The sequence below is a fragment of the Sus scrofa genome, chromosome 18 (genome assembly GCF_000003025.6).
Source record: "Sus scrofa isolate TJ Tabasco breed Duroc chromosome 18, Sscrofa11.1, whole genome shotgun sequence".
Taxonomy (NCBI): domain Eukaryota; kingdom Metazoa; phylum Chordata; class Mammalia; order Artiodactyla; family Suidae; genus Sus; species Sus scrofa.
In genome coordinates this window covers 13688358-13708587 of record NC_010460.4, presented here as the reverse complement: position 1 = coordinate 13708587, position 20230 = coordinate 13688358, and the positions used below count along the sequence as shown (strand labels likewise).

The 20230-nt window shown below is 38.8% G+C and overlaps 1 protein-coding gene across 4 annotated transcripts in view; it reads left to right on the top strand.

Moving 5' to 3' along the window:
• The window catches only part of NUP205 (nucleoporin 205), a 103473-nt gene that overhangs the window by 69186 nt on the left and 14057 nt on the right, over positions 1-20230 (top strand). For 3 of the 4 annotated variants that reach the window (XM_021079230.1, XM_021079228.1, XM_021079229.1), the window contains 8 exons: positions 2906-3054; positions 3951-4142; positions 5031-5152; positions 7112-7250; positions 9531-9657; positions 15279-15355; positions 18576-18704; positions 18914-19040. In XM_021079230.1, the coding sequence (XP_020934889.1) occupies positions 2906-3054; positions 3951-4142; positions 5031-5152; positions 7112-7250; positions 9531-9657; positions 15279-15355; positions 18576-18704; positions 18914-19040 (1062 nt within the window). The remainder of the gene's footprint in view (positions 1-2905; positions 3055-3950; positions 4143-5030; positions 5153-7111; positions 7251-9530; positions 9658-15278; positions 15356-18575; positions 18705-18913; positions 19041-20230) is intronic. The other variant, XR_002340483.1, reaches the window with a different exon arrangement.

Here is a 20230-nt window from a genome sequence, read left to right as displayed (position 1 = left end):
GAATAGAAGAAACCATTTGGTCGTTTCTAATGAATTATTTTATCCACCAAAAAATGAGGATTTTAGGAGTTCCCGTTGTGGTGCCGCCAAAATGAATCCAACTAGTATCCATGAAGATGTGGGTTCAATCCCTGGCCTTGCTCAGTGGGTCAGTGATCTGGCATTGCTGTGAGCTGTGGTGTAGGTCACAGATGTGGCTCAGTTCCCTTGTTGCTGCTGCTGTGGTGTAGGCTAGCAGCTACGGCTCTGGTTTGACCCCTAGTCTGGGAACTTCCATATGCTGTGGGTGTGGCCCTAAAAAAAAAAGCAAAAAAAAAAAAAAAAGATTTTAAGTAAAGATCTAATTAAATTCCAAATCACAGATTTTTCTTATTTCTAGGTAGTGGTATCAATAAATAATATTGGAACTTTGAGATCTATTCACAGTTTTTTGGGTTTTTTTTTTTTAACTTTTTAGGACCCCACTTGTGGCATATGGAGGTTCCCAGGCTAGGGGTCAAATCCGAGCTGCAGCTGCTGAGCACAGCAACAGCAATGCAGGATCCAAGCCGCATCTGCAACCTACACCACAGCTCACAGCAACACTATTCCTTAACCTACTGATTAAGGCCAGGGATCGAACCCCGAACCTCCTGGTTCCCACTCGGATTCATTTCCATTGCGCCACAATGGGAACTCCTCTGTTCACAGTCTGAAAACTGGAAAGTATTTCTTTTCTTTTTTTTTTTTTTTTTTTTGTCTTTTGTCTTTTTTGTTGTTGTTGTTGCTATTTCTTGGGCCGCTCCCGCGGCATATGGAGGTTCCCAGGCTAGGGGTTGAATCGGAGCTGTAGCCACCGGCCTACGCCAGAGCCACAGCAACGCGGGATCCGAGCCGCGTCTGCAACCTACACCACAGCTCACGGCAACGCCGGATCGTTAACCCACCGAGCAAGGGCAGGGACCGAACCCGCAACCTCATGGTTCCTAGTCGGATTCGTTAACCACTGCGCCACGACGGGAACTCCTGGAAAGTATTTCTTTGATACTTAACTGGTCTTCTGTAAACCATTGTTTTTCAGATTTCACTGTGAACCGTAGGTGTTCTTGCAGGGGTACCTACGGGTCACACTTTTTTGGAAGAGTCTCTATAGTGATGTTCCAGCATCTCTCTACTGTCATTTTAACCACAGTGTTTGAACTAAGGAATCCATGGCTTAAAAAATGTTAAACCTATAAAGTAACGGCTTTTAGGCTTTTGCCCAAAGCCTTTATTCAAACAGTTTTGTGGCAGTCCTACGTGCCAAACAAAAGGAGATGGCGTAGCTCACTGGGCTAGATTCCCGAAAGCCCACCCCCATGGCACCCCACCCGGAAGGCATCCAGTGGCATCCCTGGAGCAGAGTTTCTGAACTTCCCTTTAAGCTGCCAATCAGTCAATCAATAATTAATATTTGAACTTCTATTGTGCACTAGACCCTGTGGTAAATTCTGGAGAAATAGTGGTAGATGGACATAATGCCGTTGTTCACTAAGTTTACATCTGATGTAGGGAGACAGAGAACAAGCATGGAAACCAAAAAATACCATAATCTGAATACATCTGATAAATAAGTACTATGGAGAAAATAAATAGTAGTGTGACATATTGTGGGAGGAGGAGGGAATGTTGGAGGTAGTTGAGAAAGTGATACTTGATGGAGTCTCGAATGATGAAGAGGACGCACCCATGCTCAGATCTGGGAAGGAACATGAACAGTTACTATAAAGACTCTGAGACTGAAGTAAATGCTGAATTTGAGGGACAGGAAGGCTAGCGTGACGGTGACATGGGAGGGATGGGGGAGGAGTGCGGAGGGAGAGGCGGTTAGAGAGGTAGATGGGACTAGAAGACTTGAGGATGTGACACGATGGAGAAAATAATCGCATACCCTCCTCTGACACTCTTTGAAATTAAGTATAAGTATGACTAAAATAAAATCAAACTAGGGATAAAGATATTTTAGGAAAAAATATAAATATTAAACTATAATGTTAAAACTCTGACGTTTTGCCTGCTGCAAACTTTATAGTGGAATATAGACCACAGCATGGGTTACTTTTATTTTTCATGATTAAACCTGCTTTGTTTTACTGTCTATTCTGATCGTCTTTTCCTTTTTGGCTGGCACACGGAAGTTCCCAGGCTAGGGATCACCACACCATAGCAGTGACATGAGCCACAGAAGTGTAAAGCCAGATCCTTAACTGCTAGGCCACCAGGCAATGACCTGATCATCCTGTCTTGAGAATCCTTTCTCAGTTTAAAAACTTTGCCATGTACTGTTTGGGAAAAAGTCATAAGATTAGTTTCAAGTACAGATTACTGCTTTATGTAGTGTAATTATGGAACTTTTCTAAAAGGTTTACAGGAAGCTATGTAATGTTATGAGCCTGTCTTTATCCTTGTACCTTGAATTAAATTAAATTTATCTTCATAATGGATAAACCCCTTTTAATAAGTATTTCAATTAAAAATATAAAAGATTAAAAATATCTGGTTTTGGAGGCAGATCTTTGTCTGCTTTGTTCCCTATCCTTTGTAGCCAAATTCTCACAGATCTCAGTAAAAGATAAAACAAGGTTGGTTGGCAGGATAAATGCAGGAATTGGTTCTCTTGGAATTTGTGTAATAATTCATTTGATTCTTTATGAATAGTTTATCCTTTTCCTGATGCCATTGTGGTAACTGTAACAGTTAGTGTGCCTGCATAGAACAGTGCATTGTGTTCTTCAGGTTAACCTGCCCAGACTGGTTGGTTGATGGGCGTTTGTGTAAGTCTGTAATGTAACGGAAGGATTTGTTGTCGTGTATGAGGTGTAATTACTCAGTTACCCAACTGCTTTTTGCTGGGGTGTTTTATGTGTCTTCTGTTGTAACCCTTTAGCCAAGAAAACCATGTGGGAAAGGCTGACAGCCCCTGAAGATGTATTTAGTAAATTACAACGAGAAAACATAGCCATCATTGAGAGCTATGGTGCCGCCCTCATGGAAGTGGTCTGTCGAGATGCTTGTGATGGTCATGAGATTGGAAGGGTACAGTAACTCCTCCTTAGTATTATAACTGGATAAATATTTTGACTTATTAAAGTATAAATTGAATCAACTTTTCAAATATATGTTACATATTGAGAATATTTTCTGTAATATATTTTAGTGAATTTGCTTATTTGCTATAATTTCCATTTTGTTTATTCATGTGTTTTTAAAATTATGTTCAGAATCTTAATTAGTTTATAATGTACCCTTAGAATAGTCTTTTTGTTAATTTCGAGGTTGGCCTTATTCTGGTAGAAACAACAAAGATGCTGCTTAATAAAGATCTTTGAATATTAGGATGTTGGATAAATAAGTTTTATACTGAATATGCCTTTCTCTGCTTTTTTGAGGAGTATCTGCATTTATATAACTTTAAAATATTGTGTCATACTGGTGATAGACAATACAGCCAGAAGATAGTTTCCTGCTGGTGGAAAATTATGTAGTATTTGAATAATGTAGCATGCTCTCAATTATGTTAAAAAATATTTGGGAAGAGGTAGATCAGAATGGTCTCTGTTTATCAGATAATGTATTTTCTATATACTTTTCTGTTTTCTACAATGAGCATGTAAAACTTTACAACTTGGGGATGGGAAGGAAGCTATTTTTAAAAATCCCTTTCCTCCAACAAGTAATGTTTAGATTCTGATAAAATACACTTAATGCAATTATTTGAATATAGTAGGTTTTGTTTCAGAAATATAACTTTTCCCTTTTATTAATAAATCAAGATTCTGGGTACATAGCTTTCAACTTCTATAAAAACAAAATAAGAAAGTCGTATTGCAAGTAACCCTTCTTCTTGTAAGAAAAGTTTTAAACATTTCCACGTTATTGTTGATTTTAGTAGCCATCTCCACGTTTTGGACTGTGGTTTATTCCTCCTCCAGATGCTGGCACTGGCTCTGCTTGATCGGATTGTTTCTGTAGATAAGCAGCAGCAGTGGCTTTTGTATCTTTCGAACAGTGGCTATTTGAAGGTGCTTGTGGACAGCTTGGTAGAAGATGACCGCACTTTGCAGAGCTTACTCACTCCACAGCCTCCCCTTTTAAAAGCTCTTTACACTTATGAATCCAAAATGGTAAGGCTTTATATTCACTTGACATCACAGCAATAGGCCATTTCCTCTTGGGGCTAAAGAGCTGGTAAAGGAAATTAACATGGCCCACATTTTGAGTATTTCTGTCATACAAGCTATAGTCATTTCTGAGGAGTTTTCAGTTTGAGAATGTGCTAAAAGTGTATCTTCTGAGCATGCCAGAGGTGGGTTGACGTGATCCTGAGAGGACTAGTTGGGTGCTGAGACGGCTGCTCACTCACTCAGATTGATTGCCAGTGCCCAGCACTCTCTGAGAAGAGTCAGCCAACATGTCCTGCTCACAACAAAAATCAGATTATACTAGTTGCCTATTGAAATCCAAATGTAGATGTACTAGTTCTACATTAAACACAGGATTTTCTTTTCAATCTAGTATATATAATTCATCATTTCATGTCCTCCAAATCTGTTTTATCCTCTGTTCCCTTCTGGTTAAATATGCCACAAATGACCCAATAAGAGAAGCTCTAAAGTCAAGGATTCTTCATTAACTCTTTTTTTCCCTCCTTTCAGCGTTTATTCAACAGTTATTGATTAAATACCTATTAAAGGCCAGGCATGGCACTAGATAGTAGATACAGCTGTGAGCAAAACGTACAACCTTCCCTGCCCTCCATAAGCCCCCGTGATGTTTTAGTTGAATACTTAATGCATGCAAGGAGTATGCGGCACTTCAGATGCACTCTGCCATTTACAAATCCTAAAAATCCTGTGGTACACGTGGTATCATGTGCCCCTTTGTAGCTAGCTCAGAATTTTTCTTAATCAATGATTGCAGATCAGAAATGTGCTATGAGAAAGTTTCATTTTTTACATGAGACCCTTGGGTGTGATCTCTGTACTGATGATTTCCATTTTATAACTTCTTAGGCATTTCTCACAAGAGTGGCCAAGATACAGCAGGGTGCTTTAGAGCTACTGAGGTCTGGGGTTATTGTGAGACTGGCACAGTGCCAAGTCTATGACATGCGCCCAGAAATGGACCCACAGGGGTAAGTGTACATATCACGTGGCTTTAGCTTTTGTTAAGTTTCCAGTAAAGGATCATTAAGGGGAAAAAATTTCAAACCTAATTTTACCATTTATAATTCTATTTGAGCAGTACTCTTTCATCCTAATAATTTTCTTTGGTCATACATCCCTGCCATTTATTTATAAATGGAAGTTACTAGTGAGGGTAAGAGTAGGTAGGGACCTTTTGGAGCCAAAGGGAAATGGGAGAGCCTTTTGTTAGGAGATGTTTTTTCCCCAACTTTGTTATGTTCGGTAGAAGTACATGTTTTCAGTTATAGTGGTCTTTTTAAAGTATTGTAGTGAAATTATAATTTGTTATGGATTGTCTCTCTGATGATTTGAATAGCATTTTTTGTTTGTTTTTTGCTTTTTTTAGGGCCATACCTGCAGCATATTGAAGTTCCCAGGCTAGGGGTCAAATCAGAGCTGCCAGCCTACACCACAGATACAGAAATGCCAGATCCAGGCTGTGTCTGCGACCTACACCACAGCTCATGGCAACACTGGATCCTTAACCCATTGAGCAAGGCCAGAGATCGAACCTGCATCCTCATGGATACTAGTTGGGTTCACACTAGTTGAGCCACAATAGGAACTCCTTGAATAGCATTTTATATTTTTGTCATTTTAACATTTTACCAACTGCTTGCTAATTTGAAAGTGTCATGTGAAATTATTTTAAGTTTCAAACTTTCTAATAGATTTCTCAGTTGAGTTTCAATATAGTTTTTTTTTTTTCCTGTATTTTCCTAATGGCTCCAGCATTGTTAATTGTTAGGCCTATAGCATACCCTCCTAATATTAAATAACATTTAGGTCAGTTTTAGTAATTTTCTTCAAAAGACCATTATCAAATAGAATGTTTGAGTTTTTCAGACTTAACTGTAGAACTATTTTACTTCAAAAAAGTGTTTTTTATTTTTTGCTTTTTTTTTGGCGGGGGGAGGCACACCTGCAGCATATGGAAATTCCCAGGCTAGGGGTTGAATTGGCACTACATCTGCTGGCCTACATCACAGTGACAGCAACTTGGAATCCAAGCCGCTTCTGTTTCCCACCCCACAGCTCATAGCAACACTGGATCTTTAATGCCAGGGATTGAACCTGCATCCTTATGGATCCTAGTTGGGTCCACTGATCCACCAAGGGAACTCCCCCCAAAAATGTTTTTAAAATATCATATATTTTTATTTATTTTTAATTTTTTATTATAGTTGATTTACATTGTTCTGTCAATTTCTGCTGTATAGTTAAAATATCACTTTGTAAAGTTTTAGACATGAGAGTTATTTTCACCTTAGATGAAGAGGATTGAGTTAATTATAACCTCAATTCATGATACAGTATTATCTTTGGAAAGCCTTTATTTTTCTTCTTATTCTTTTTATTTACACATTTTGCTTTCATTCACTTCTCTTCAATAGGCAACCATATTTTTTTGGCCCAAAAATTTAACTATAAACATTTATAGTAAATAATAATTTATTAATACAGTGTTTGAAACCTAATCTTAAAGGTTAAATTATTTTACAACTTCATATTAACTCGTTAGAATCTTGTTTTATTTTATGTAATGGACAATGTAGATTCATTTTTGGCTTTGGGTATAGAAGAGGGAAATTTGGGGTAAGTAACTTTTGTTTCTGTCTGTTTCTTACTCATGGTCTCTATGGCCCAAGGGAACGTTTAGAGTAGAATAAGTATGTCTGGGGAACTTTAAGCATTGTCTTTTCAAATTATGCAAATATCTACTAATATTTTTCAAAATTCAAATAACGGTTTTCATTAAGTGTGCATACGGGATGCGGAGTGCTCATTAGTAGCTTCACGTCTTAATCAGCCACTTGTGATTGTTTGCGTGGAGGTGGTCGGGGACTTGGAATGTACCCTAACTCTTGAACCGTTGCTCTCTCCTTGTTCATTGGAAATGAATCAAGCATGTTTGGCATGAGAGACCCACCAGTGTTCATCCCTACTCCGGTGGACCGGTACCGCCAGATTCTCCTTCCTGCTCTCCGTTTGTGCCAGGTCATCCTCACGTCTAGTATGGCCCAGCACTTGCAGGCAGCAGGGCAGGTAAGAGGAAGCCGTGGTGTAGAAATCATCACAGGCAAAATCTTTTACAGGTGCCGAAGCCGTAGATGAATTTGCCTTAATCACTCTGTGGCAGAGCTGGGTGTTGGAAACAGGCCCCTTGTACTGCGCTCTGAAATTCATTGGCCTTTGTTTCCTGCTCTTGTTTGAAAGAAACACCACAGCCAATTGATAGACTAGTGAGAGGGGAAAAGAGATCTAAATGTGTTGTTCTATAAAAGGAAGCAGCTATTGTGATAGAAATAAGCTGGCCTCTAAGATGTAATTTAACTGAGTATTTATTAGAGAAGGCTGTACACTTTATTAGATCTTGAAAAAAATGCAAAAGATAGATGACAATGCCACATTTAGTTGCAGTAATTAACGAATGAATAATTTAAATAAGTGATTTTCTAACTAATATTTTCCTACAGATACTAGAAATTCTGTTTTCATTGCTTTTCAGTGAAATCTTCAAATATGTTTCTTTAAACTAATAATACAATGTAGAATTTAACCTTTCACTGAATAATTAGGCTTATCATTATGAATCTGCATTTTTTTATTGTATTGCTCTGTTATTGTGATACCCTCAGGAACTGTGTCCTAATAATTTATGGTAATTTTATCTGCTTTCCCTGCCATCAGTCTTCAGGCTACCTCACCAGGATAGAATGCTGCTGTTTCTGGTGTGGCACCAGACGTTACACTGCATTAATCTAGTCCTCTGAGTCAGTTCTTTAACACTCAAAGGCTTTTTTTCTACTTCGTTGAGATTAAGATTTTTTAGTAGAAATGGGACATTGTGATATAGGACCAGTCTTGTATGGAGCATAGTGGAATCACCTGGGTAGCTTCTAAAAAATATAAATTACTGAGTCCAGCAATGATGGGCTGAGGCTAGGAGTCTATATTCACAAATAAAAAGGGGCACAGTTCCTGAGTGATTCAAATGTTTAGCCTGTTGTGGCATATTCCCTGCCTTCAAAGATATTTATAATGTAGTTGAGAAGATGTTTGGATATGAAAATGAGTGAGTCCTCTATGATGGTACATTATAAAAAAGGTAAGCTGGAAGGGCAGAGTTTGGAGGTCGAGTTGTTTTTTTGTTGTTGTTTTTTTTTTTAATGTTTTATGGCTACACCTGTGGCATATGGAAGTTCCCAGGGTAGGGGTTGAATCGGAGCTATAGCTGCCAGCCTACACCACAGCCACAGCAACGCCAGTTCCAAGCCACATCTGCATCTCAAGCAATGCCAGATCCTTTAACCTACTGAGCAAGGCCAGGGATTGAATCCACATCCTCATGGATACTAGTCATGTTCTTAACCCGCTGAGCCATAGTGGGAACTCTGGAGATCAAGATGTATATCTCCTTTATTTTCATAATATCAAAAGGAGAATTAGACAAAAGCCTTTTGTGATTATCCCCATTTTCACACTAGTTATACTTCCAGAGAGCCAACCTGAGTTCAGTTAAGTTTTATATATTTTTTTAATCCTTTTTAGGGCCATACCTGTGGCATATGGAGGTTCTCAAGCTATGGGCCACAGCAACACCAGATCTGAGCTGCGTCTTCGATCTACACCACAGCTCACTACAACATCACATCCTTAACCCACTGTACAAGGCCAGGGTTCAAACCTGTGTCCTTATGGATACTAGTCAGTTTCTTTTCTACTGAGCCACTTCGGGAGTTCCCAGTTAAGTCATTTTTATACACATTTTGAATTCATGTTCTAGTTCCATTTGGATAAAAATAAATAAAATGGGGGTCAAATAATAGTTTTCATACAGTATTTACAAGTTATATTCTTCTACAGTAACTTCCAAGTATATTAATTTCTAAACTTTATATTCTTCTACAGTAACTTCCAAGTATATTAATTTCTAAACTTTGAAATAATCCATATTTTTAGCTTTCTTAAATAAATGTTTGCTTCTTGAAGAAATGAACTATGTAAATGCAAAAGGTAACAGCTTATCTAATATTCATTACATTAAATTACTTGCTTCAGTGTATTAAATAGATGGATAGTAGGTTGCAGACGCGGCTTGGATCCCACGTTGCTGTGGCTGTGGTGTAGGCTGGCGGCTACAGCTCCGATTAGACCCCTAGCCTGGGAACCTCCACATGCCATGGGAGCGGCCCTGGAAAAAAACAAAAAGATAAATAGATAAATAAATAAGTAAATAAATAAATAGATGGATATAAATTTATAATGTAATTGTTTACTCTTCCACCTCTGTTTTTTCCATTTCTCCTCCTTTTCTTGGCTTAGGTGTTGCAGTTTCTCATTTCGCATTCTGATACCATACAGGCAATCCTGCGCTGTCAGGATGTTAGTGCTGGGTCTTTGCAGGAATTGGCTCTGCTGACAGGAATTATAAGTAAAGCAGCACTTCCTGGTGAGTTGGTTACGTTGGATGGATTTTTAACAATGCTTTACAGACTGACATACACTTAATAGAATGAGGTTATTATTACTTTGCAGCTACTTATGACTTATTTGAAATTGGATCTAACAGTTAATTCCCTTTTTTGGAGTAATGCGTTTATAAAAATGATATGTGGTCGGTGTAAAAAAATTCAAAAAGTTCAGAAAACAGATTAATGCTTGGCATTCCTGCTGTGGCACAAAGGGATTTGGGGCATCTCAGGAGTGCTGGGACACAGGTTCAATCCTGGGCCTGGGACAGTGGGTTCAGGATCCAGTGTTGCCACAGCTGCTGTATAGGTTGCAGTTGTGGCTTGGATCTGATCCCTGGTCTAAGAACTCCATAGGCTGCAGGGCAGCAAAAAAAAAAAAAAAAAAAAAAAAAAAATTAACACTTAGAATCCCACTATCTAGAAATTACCAAATGTTAACATTTGGTAAATAGCTTTTAAACATTGTTCTGTGTATATGTACATTTTGGAGAGGGGCGTGTGGTAGAGAGAAACAGACATACAAAGGTAATTTACGAGAATGGAATATCTTTTACATAAAGTTTTAGAAAACAACTATTTAATTTTACATGAACTTAATAGATAAAAAACTAATTGAAGTGAAACTGAAGACATCAATGAATTCCAGACAGACATTTCTTTATACAGGAGTATAAGAAATACTGGTTCTTAAAAGATCACTATGATTTAGAAGAAAAAAATATTATAAAAAATTAAGATATGTTGGTTATTTAAAAAATTTATTTGGGGTTCCCTTTGTGGCTCAGTGGAAACAAATCTGACTAGTATCCATGAGAATGAAGGTTTGATCCCTGGCCTTGCTCAGTGGGTTAAGGATCTGGCATTGCCGTGAGCTGTGGTGTGGTCACGACTCAGCCCAGATCCTGCATTGTCTGTGGCTGTGGTGTAGGCATTCGACCCCTAGACTGAGAACTTCCATATGCAGTGGGTGTGACCCTGACACCAAAAAAAAAAAAAAAAAAAAATTTTTACTTGTATATTTGCTTAGATTCCAGAACAGCACCAATTTTTACTTGTATATTTGCTTAGATTCCAGAACAGCACCCTTTCTCTTTTTTCCTCCAATAGCTTCTCCACTCCTAAGTTCTTTCTTTTGATTTATTTCTTGGTATTTTTAATTCGTATTCAGGTCCCCTCTCCCAAGAAAAGGTATATAATACTCCCTGAATTCTCTCGTGTTTACAAACATCTTAAGGTTGCCTTTCTTCCTTGATAGCAGCATGACCAGCTCTGATTTTCTTTCCCTCAGAACTGGTAACGTTAAAGATAACAGCTCATAGAGTTTATGAAGCTCTTGTGTGCCAGGTATTGTCTTAAACACTTTTCATGTTAACTGATTTAATCCTCACAACAGTCTTATAAGAGGCAGAACAATTATTACCCACATTTCACAGATGATGCTCAAAGTCACACAGATAATACTGCAGAGTTTCCCAGGCAGTGTGGCTTCCGAGCCTGTGCATTTAACTGTTAGACCACATCATTTCCATTTTTATGTTGTTGCGAGGAAGCCTGAGGCCAATCCGTGATTCTGCCCCAGCATCTTCAGTACTTCCTCTCTGGGCAGCCTCTGTGCCTGAGCCCTTTGTGTTAGGAGAAGAGAGTCTGGCACGACAGAGTGCGGTGTATATTAAGGCACTTGGCCTGTGCTCATTCCGAGGACCTCCCAGGGTCACCGCCACTCAGCCTTGGAGTGTCTTAGTCCTGGTGCTTGCCACATCACTGTCCAGCATTCCAGTGATCGTAGATGATCCCAAGGCAGGCCACCCTTCTTGCCTCTGCTGAGGTCCCACGGTGCTGTGTAGTGGTTCTCCTCCTGGTGGTTTTTACCTTGGTTTCTTCTATTGACATAAAAATGGGAATGATGTGGTCTTTGCTTAATCACCCTAAGATGCTTCTTCGCAAACTGCAAGGTCTCCATGAGAATTAGGACGCGTTTGTTGACGTATCTTCTTTCCTCCATACTGCCTCTTAGGGGTAGAACAAGGGTCATGAGTTGAGTTGAATCATGCTGCTTACTCCTCTACAATTTTCTCTCTCTTTTTTTTCCCCTTAAACACCACCATTCTTCAGTATTTATGGCATAAATTGGTCCTTTTACTTTTTTTTTTTTTTTTTTTTTTTGTCTTTTGTCTTTTTGTTGTTGTTGTTGTTGTTGTTGTTGCTATTTCTTGGGCCGCTCCCGCGGCATATGGAGGTTCCCAGGCTAGGGGTTGAATCGGAGCTGTAGCCACCGGCCTACGCCAGAGGCACAACAACGCATGATCCGAGCCGCGTCTGCGACCTACACCACAGCTCACGGCAACGCCGGATCGTTAACCCACTGAGCAAGGGCAGGGACCGAACCCGCAACCTCATGGTTCCTAGTCGGATTCGTTAACCACTGCACCACGACGGGAACTCCGGTCCTTTTACTTTTTTGGTGAGTTTTATTTATTTGTAGGTTGATGACTGGAGGGACATACTATAATTCTGCTTCACTCTGCCATCTCAACCCAAAGCCCTGAGTTAGGTGTCACGAGAATTTACCTTTTCTCAAATCCTCTGGCAAAGTGATTTTTTATTGATGAATTCTCCATTCATTAATTTCTTTTTGTTATTGTCTTTTTTTAGGGCCACACCCAAGGCATATGGAAGGTTCCCAAGCTAGGGATCTAAATGGAACTGTAGCCGCGGGCCTACACCACAGCCACAGCAACCCCAGATACATGCCATGTCTTTGACCTACACCACAGCTCAAGGCAATGCCAGATCCTTAACCCACTGAGCAAGGCCAGAGATCGAACTCTCAACTCCATGGTTACTGGTCAGGTTCATTAACCATTGAGCCACAATGGGAACTCCTCCATTCAACCACTTTTCTAATAGAAGCATGTGACCTTGTCACTGTATTAAAGTTATATTCAGAAAAGGACAGTTTATTTTAACATAATAAACAAAATGATACGTGATACATTTAAACAAAATAAACAATATAGTAAAAGCATCCTGACAGCAATTCCTGCTCCCTTTAAGTTACTAATTTATGCTTTGTTTTTATAACAATATCTCTGCATGTGTATGTAAAATTTTTTCCTCCCTATGTAAATGAAATCATAATACAGCTCTGTAATTTTTCCCTCATTGTATTATATCAGAGTTCTTTTCTCATCAGCATTTATAGCTCCTACCTCACTCTTTTTAATTGGTTGAATAGTTTTCCAGTTAAAAACTATCTAATTTGTTGAATAGTTTCCAGTTGGACCCAGAACCTATGACATATTGACTATTCACAATCGTTTTAAAAATTTCAAATTGTGTGACATATAATAACTGTGTATGCACGCGTGCGTGCTCATGCACATGCACTTTTTTGTATATTTGAGCTGGTGGGTTTGGTGAATTCTCGTCAGTGCTTTGTCAGAGGCATATATACTTAGAAATATTTATGAAAGATAATGCCAACTAACCTCCTAATTTTTTTAAAAGCAGGGGTTTTTGTTTGTTGTTTGTTTGTTTTAAGGTCACACCTGTGGCATATAGAAGTTCCCAGGCTAAGGGTCGAATTGGAGCTGTAGCTGCCTACCTACACCACAGCTCATGGCAATACCAGATCCTTAACCCACTGAATGAGGCCAGGGATCATACCTGTATCTTCACGGATACTAGTTGGGCTCGTTACCGCTGAGCCATGATAAAAACTCCTAAAAGCAGTTTTTTAAAAAAATATACAGTTATCAGTCGTATTCTGCTCAGTTTAGCCCTTGATTACATATGATTTTGTATTATCCTATAATTTCACTATATATCTTTGTCTTAAATGGTAGCCCAGGACAGGATATATTGTACCTTCACAGATACTTAACAGCAGGTTAATTTTTTGTCTATGACCCACAGATATTCTGTAAAGTATTTTGGAATTGAGGGTGGTATATATGGTACACAGCACTCAGGTGGCATTTCGAAGAAAGGTCTTAAAGAATCTGAGAATTAATAGTCTTGTCTTGTCTTTTTTTTGCCACAACCACATCGTGTGGAAGTTCCCAGGCCAGGGGTTGAACCCACACTGCAGCAGTGACCTGAGCCACTGCAGTGACAATGCTGGATCCTTAGGACCCTGGTCCACAGGAGAACTGCTAGTAGTCTTTTTAAATAGAGGCAGCAGTTGATTGTCAGGAGGAGCGGAAAAACTGGGGAATAGCAACACAGGTTGCAGAAATCAGAAAGTTTAAGGATAAACAGGAAAAGGCCAAAATTCAAGGAAGGTGTTAACTGCAGACTCCAGCTTTCAAGGGGTTAAGATGGAAAAGGAAGGCATAAGAATTACAAACAGCAGATGTAGAAAAATATTTCAAGAATTTGATATTAACCACATTTTTGCTTGTTTTTGTTTTGTTTTAAGGAGACCTGAGCACATTGTCAGATAGGAAAAATCCTCTGTGGCAGGGCAAATTTCAGGAAGTAATTAAAGTGATTCTGGGTGCAGACTCCCAGAGGAGGTGGAGGTGGAAGGGGCACGAGCTAGTGGTGCAGTGAGGTCTAACAAGCCAGCAAGTGCCAGATAATGCGAGTATTTTTCTAGGTTTGTGTTGAGGTGATGGGCTGAGAAATTTAGAAAGAGGAGGGCTTGTCATTATAAAGAGCAAAGGGTTAAGTTCTGGGTTATGTGCTATGGAGTTAATACTTGGAAGTGAAATAGCTTAAAGGGATTGTGAAATCTCTTGGAATTTTAGGGTGATTAGGACAGGATCAGGTGGAGTCTCTTCATGATGGCCAGAGTCACGGGACAAAGAAATAAACCAGTGAGAAGAATGACCTGTGGGTTTGCTTAGAGGGCTCAGTAGGAATAAATGGAGTTAATGGCACTATAAAATGTTGATCAGCTTGATTTATGAATTTTATAATCGGTCCAAACTGAGAAGTTGAATGGAAACTTTTTTGTGTATGTGCATACTATACATTGCCTGAGGGAAAAGGAAAAAAATCAAATGATACAGTACCTAGAAGAGTTAAAAGAAAAAATGCTTTTCTTAGTGTTTTATATTCTGAACTGTTTCTTGAGAAAGTAATTCATTGCTGAGTTTAGAAAATTTTAACTTTATGGTTATAAATAAAAAGATTTTTTTCAAAAACTTTAAAAAGTGTCTTTTATTTTATTTTTATTTTCATTTTTTGTCTTTTTAGGGCCTCATCTGCTGCATATGGAAGTTCCCAGGCTCGGGGTTGAATCCGAGCGATAGCTGGTGGCCTACACCACAGCCACAGCAACGTGGGATCCAAGCCAGAGCCACGTCGGCATCCTCATGGGTACTAGTCAGGTTCCTTCCCCCTGAGCCACGACAGGAACTCCAAAAAGTGCCTTTTAAAATCACTAATTCAATCTGCACATGAATGAACCTGTGGTGGTAGGTACACTTAAAATCTTTGTAAAGTCATATTTCTCAAAACTCCTTCATTGCAGAGTCTCTGTCTGTTCATGCATTAAGGAATATAAAATATTAAAACTACTCTTCCTAGTTTTTTTAATGTTTTTATTTTGTCAATTTTAAAACTACGTTTAAAAGCATTCCACATTTTATAGGTATATTAAGTGAACTCGATGTTGATGTAAATGAAGGATCTCTAATGGAGCTACAGGGACATATCGGCAGATTCCAGGTAACTGATTCTTACCTCTTTAAAGAGCAGCTATAAGACGTGTAACAAAATGCAATAGTCCTCTCACCCATGCTGCCCATTCTGCTCCCTGGATAAACTCTTTCAGCTGTTTCAGCTGATTCCTTCCTATCTCTAACCAATATGCTGATATTGCTACTAACTTGATTTTCTAATTTTAGGAATCTATGGACCTTCCATCCATCTTCCATCAAGGAGGATGAAAATTTAGATCCCTTTGCTCTTGTTCTTCCACCATATAATACTACATCTCTCATAACATGTCCCTCCCAACTCAACATAATCATATCATAATTTTGATTGGATTAATAGTTAGTGTTACATTATCATTACTATGTAAATGTCATTTGTGAATAAGCTATGGACCGTTTTCTTTTCTATGCAGCATTATGTTTTCCCTAGTCAGTAATTGTTTCTTTTTTTATTTGCTTGATTCTATCTACCTATTTCTAATTCTCAGACTTTCCTCCAGTTGTGTAATCTCCTTTCCATATATTCAAATACATTAGATAGCTTATCAATTATATCTTTCATCACTATCTTTCTGGTAGCCTCCTGGCCTGCTTTGATCTGAATATCTTCACGTTTTTTGGCTGCAGAGGAATTATATTTATATAGTAAAATTTATATTCCATTTTTTTTTCTTTTTATAGTTGCACCTGCAACATGTGGAAATTCCCAGACTAGGGGTCCAATTGGAGCTGTAGCTGCCGGCCTACACCACAGCCACAGCCACGGCAACATGGGATCTGAGCCACATCTGCCACCTATACCACAGCTCACCACAGTGCTGGATCTTTAACCCACTGAACGAGACCAGGGATCAAACCCAAGTCCTCATGGATACTAGTCGGATTCTTAATCTGCTGAGCCACAATGGGAACTCCATTGTTTTTGATATAGTGACTTTCTTAGCCAGTCTTCTTTTCATGAGCCATTTTTCAGGTTTCCAAAAGAAAAATGCTGCCATCAGCATTTTTGTGTACAAATTTTTAAGCATACATTACATAACTGTTATCATTGGAAGCAAGGGTATATAAGTGTTACATTGTGAATTATTGTCAAATAACACTCCAGAAAGACTTACACTCTCTCCAGCCAAGCCACAATACTGGGTTTGTTGTTGTGTTTGTTGTTGTTGTTTTTCAGTATTCTAACTTTTTTCATTAATTGGAGAGAAAAAAATAGTTCTGGTGGGTCTTTATTAAGGTGGCCTCTCAAAATGTGTTAGTACCTCTGTTGTATCTGTAAGAGTAGCAAACAGCCAGTTATAAGTTTTAAAAATACATACAGCTAGGAGTTCCTGTCGTGGCTCAGTGGTTAACGAATTCGACTAGAAACCATGAGGTTGTGGGTTCGATCCCTGGCCTTGCTCCATGGGTTAAGGATCTGGCATTGCCGTGGCCTGTGGTGTAGGTTGCAGACGCGATTCTGATCCCAAGTTGCTGTGGCTCTGGTGTAGGCCAGCGGCTACAGCTCTGATTCGACTCCTAGCCTGGGAGCCTCCATATGCCGCAGGAGCGGCCCTAGAAAAGGCAAAAAGCAAAAAAAAAAAAAAAAAAAAAGACACATACAGCTATTTTGGCTAAATGAATTTATATTATAGTCTCCTTAATATATTTTATGTTATCCGAACTTATTTAAACTAACTTAAATTAGATATTACATAAGATGTATATGTACATGTAGCTGTATGTAGATATATGTATATGTAGGTGTGTGTAGTACCAATTTTTTTTATTTTTATTTATTTACTTTTTTTTTTTTCATCTTTTCTAGGGCCGCACCCGAGGCCTATGGAGGTTCCCAGGCTAAGGGTCTAATTGGAGCTGTAAGTCACCAGCCTATGCCACAGCCACAGCAATGCTGGGTCTGAGCCTCGTCTTCGACCTACACCACAGCTCACGGCAACACCAGATCCTTAACCCACTGAGCAAGGCCAGGGATCGAACCCATAACCTCATGGTTCCTAGTCGGATTTGTTAATCCCTGTGGGAACTCATGTAATACCAGTTTTTAAAGTATGTGTTTTTGTTATGCTCTTATTATGTGCAAAACACTATACTGTGCACTTCAGCTACAATTCAGTGTCTCACGTACTCCTAACAATAATCTTATGAGGAAGGAATTGATACTGTTACAAATACGAATATAGAGGCTAGAGGAGGTGAAGTAACTCATACCAGAACACATAACAAAAAAAAAAAAACATGTATCTATAATTGGAATCCATATCTGATTCCCAATCCACGTGCTGTCCACTGGATATAATGCTAGTTTTGTGAAGCTTGTCCTTTTCCTTTGAGAACCTTAGGAACAGTTATGTTCTCAGGTAAAAACTACCAACATTTCAAACAAATAACCTTTGCATTTTATATACCAAGGTTACCTTTGTGTTTCCAGCTCCTTTATGAAGTTGCCAAAAGCAGCCACATGAGTAACAGCCTTTATTTATTGATTTGTCTTCCTAGGGCTGCACCCATGGCATACGGAGGTTCCCAGGCTCCAGGTCGAATCAGAGCTGCAGCTGCCAACCTGCACCATAGCCACAGCAACACAGCATGTGAGCCACATCTGCAAACTACACCGCTCCTCCCAGCAACACTGGATCCGTAAGCCACTGAGCAAGGCGAGGGATCCATCCCACGTCCTCATGGATACTAGTTGGGTTCATTGCCACTGAGCCATTTTGGGACTTCCAGGAGTAATAGCCTTTAAATTTGAGCCTTAGTAGGCAAAATTATCATGGATGTGCTTGTTAAAACCTGTCTTCTATTTGCCATCATTTTGCTTCTCATTATTTATCAATTTGTATTTATTTAATGGTTACCTACCAAGGAATATTTTGATGTGATATGGAGGATCTTTGGCAAGCACTTAGATTATAGGGGGGATTAACTGTTTAAAAAAATGATATTCTTTTAATGAGTTAACTGACAAGCAAATACATTTGCAAAAAGATGAATTTTAATAGTGGTTGATTCAGTGGGAAGTAAGAAACCAGATGCATTAAAGAGTGATCTCAGGAGTTGCCTGGTGGCCTGGTGGGTTAAGGATTTGGCACTGTTGCTTCTTTGGCTCGGGTCACTGCTGTGGCTTAGGTCACTGCCATGGTGCAAGTTTGATCCCTCACCCAGGAACTTCCATGTGCTGCAGGCTCCGTCAAAAAAAGAAATGAACGAAGTATCTTTTTCCTCTTTAGCGCCAGTGCTTAGGACTGCTGAGTCGCTTTGGAGGTTCAGACAGACTGCGTCAGTTTAAATTTCAAGATGATAATGTGGAGGGAGATAGAGTGAGCAAGAAAGATGAGGTCGAACTGGCTATGCAACAGGTAAGAAGAGTGGGAGTTGTATAATATGTTTTAACATTTTCATGTTTTTGTAAACATTTGAGGACAGTAATGATGTAATTTTAACTGATTTATAAGTTTGTTGTAATTTTAGAAATTCATCTGTAACTTTGTTCTCCTGCAAACCTGGATTTCCATGATAGTAGGGCTCTTGGGGAGCTAATATTTTTGTTACTGCTGTTCTTTTGTAGATTTGTGCCAATGTCATGGAATATTGCCAGTCACTCATGTTACAGAGTTCCCCTACCTTTCAGCATGGTGTGTGTCTCTTTACCCCTAGCCTGTCCGAAACCAGTAATAGAGATGGGCCTCGGCAAGGTGAGCTAGTTCTTTCTTTCTGTATTTGAAGAACTAAGATGCTGGGATTATGACAAGCTCTAGTTGGCTCCAGCAAGATGCAATTTTTTCTTTACCAATAATTAATGGGAAGATTTTAAAATGACTTCTTTAATAAGGAGTGATGAGGTCTGTATACTATTGTCAGACCTGTGTGTATAGCTGGTGAGCTTATGGGAATAGAGAGAAGTCCATGATTTTCTGAGGATGAATCTGGAAGAGCCATGTGGGGAGATAATTTTATATAGTACCTGAGACCCCAAAGAAAGGATCTAGGATTGGAAAGTAATCTAGCAGACTGAAAAGTATGAAAATATCCTAAGGTTTGTATGTTAAGTCATGTTAAGCTGCGTTTAGTGTCTCAGTTGTGTTTCGTATTACAGCTCCGAATTTCTGTATCATAGCAAAGTAAAATATAGATACTTAGTAAGCTGATGTAGCCTATTGTTTCCTAATGCCCCAGCAGAGAAGATTTGGAATATGACATAGGACGATGGGTTGGTTAAAACTGTTTGCTCATGGGACGCTTAAAAGCCAAATCCCATTTGGATTTTGGTGGTTATATTGTGGTGGACTGGTGGTGATTTCAAGAAACTTTAGTTTGCAATTTCTGAGAATCATTTTGTAACATTTTCATCCTCTTCAAGAACTTACTTTCTCTGAAAGTTACTTAATCACATAAAATATGTATTTAGCCAAATAATATGAAAATTCTATTAGTTTTATTACATATAATCTCTAACTTATATAAGTTATGCTAAAAACACTTGTTTGTCTAACTGTATTAGACCCAAGCCACTGTGGTGACGGAACTGGATCCTTAACCTGCTGAGCCACAAGAGACCTCCAGAAATTTTTTTTTATTGAGATTTTATTTACATACAACGAAATTGACTCATCTTAGATATACTGTTTGAGTAATTTTGGTAATTACATGCAGTGTACAACCATATCCACAACAAAAATGTAGAATAATTCCCTTCTCCCTAAAAGTTTCTTCTTGCTCCTTTGCATTTGATCGTTTCCTTTGATCCATTGTCAGAGGCCATCTATTGTTCTGCTTTGTTTCAGTAGTTCTGCCTTTTCCAGAATTTCATATAAATAGAATCATAAAATATATAATCTTTTTTGTATTTTGACTTCTTTCATTTAGCTTAGTGATTTTGAAATGT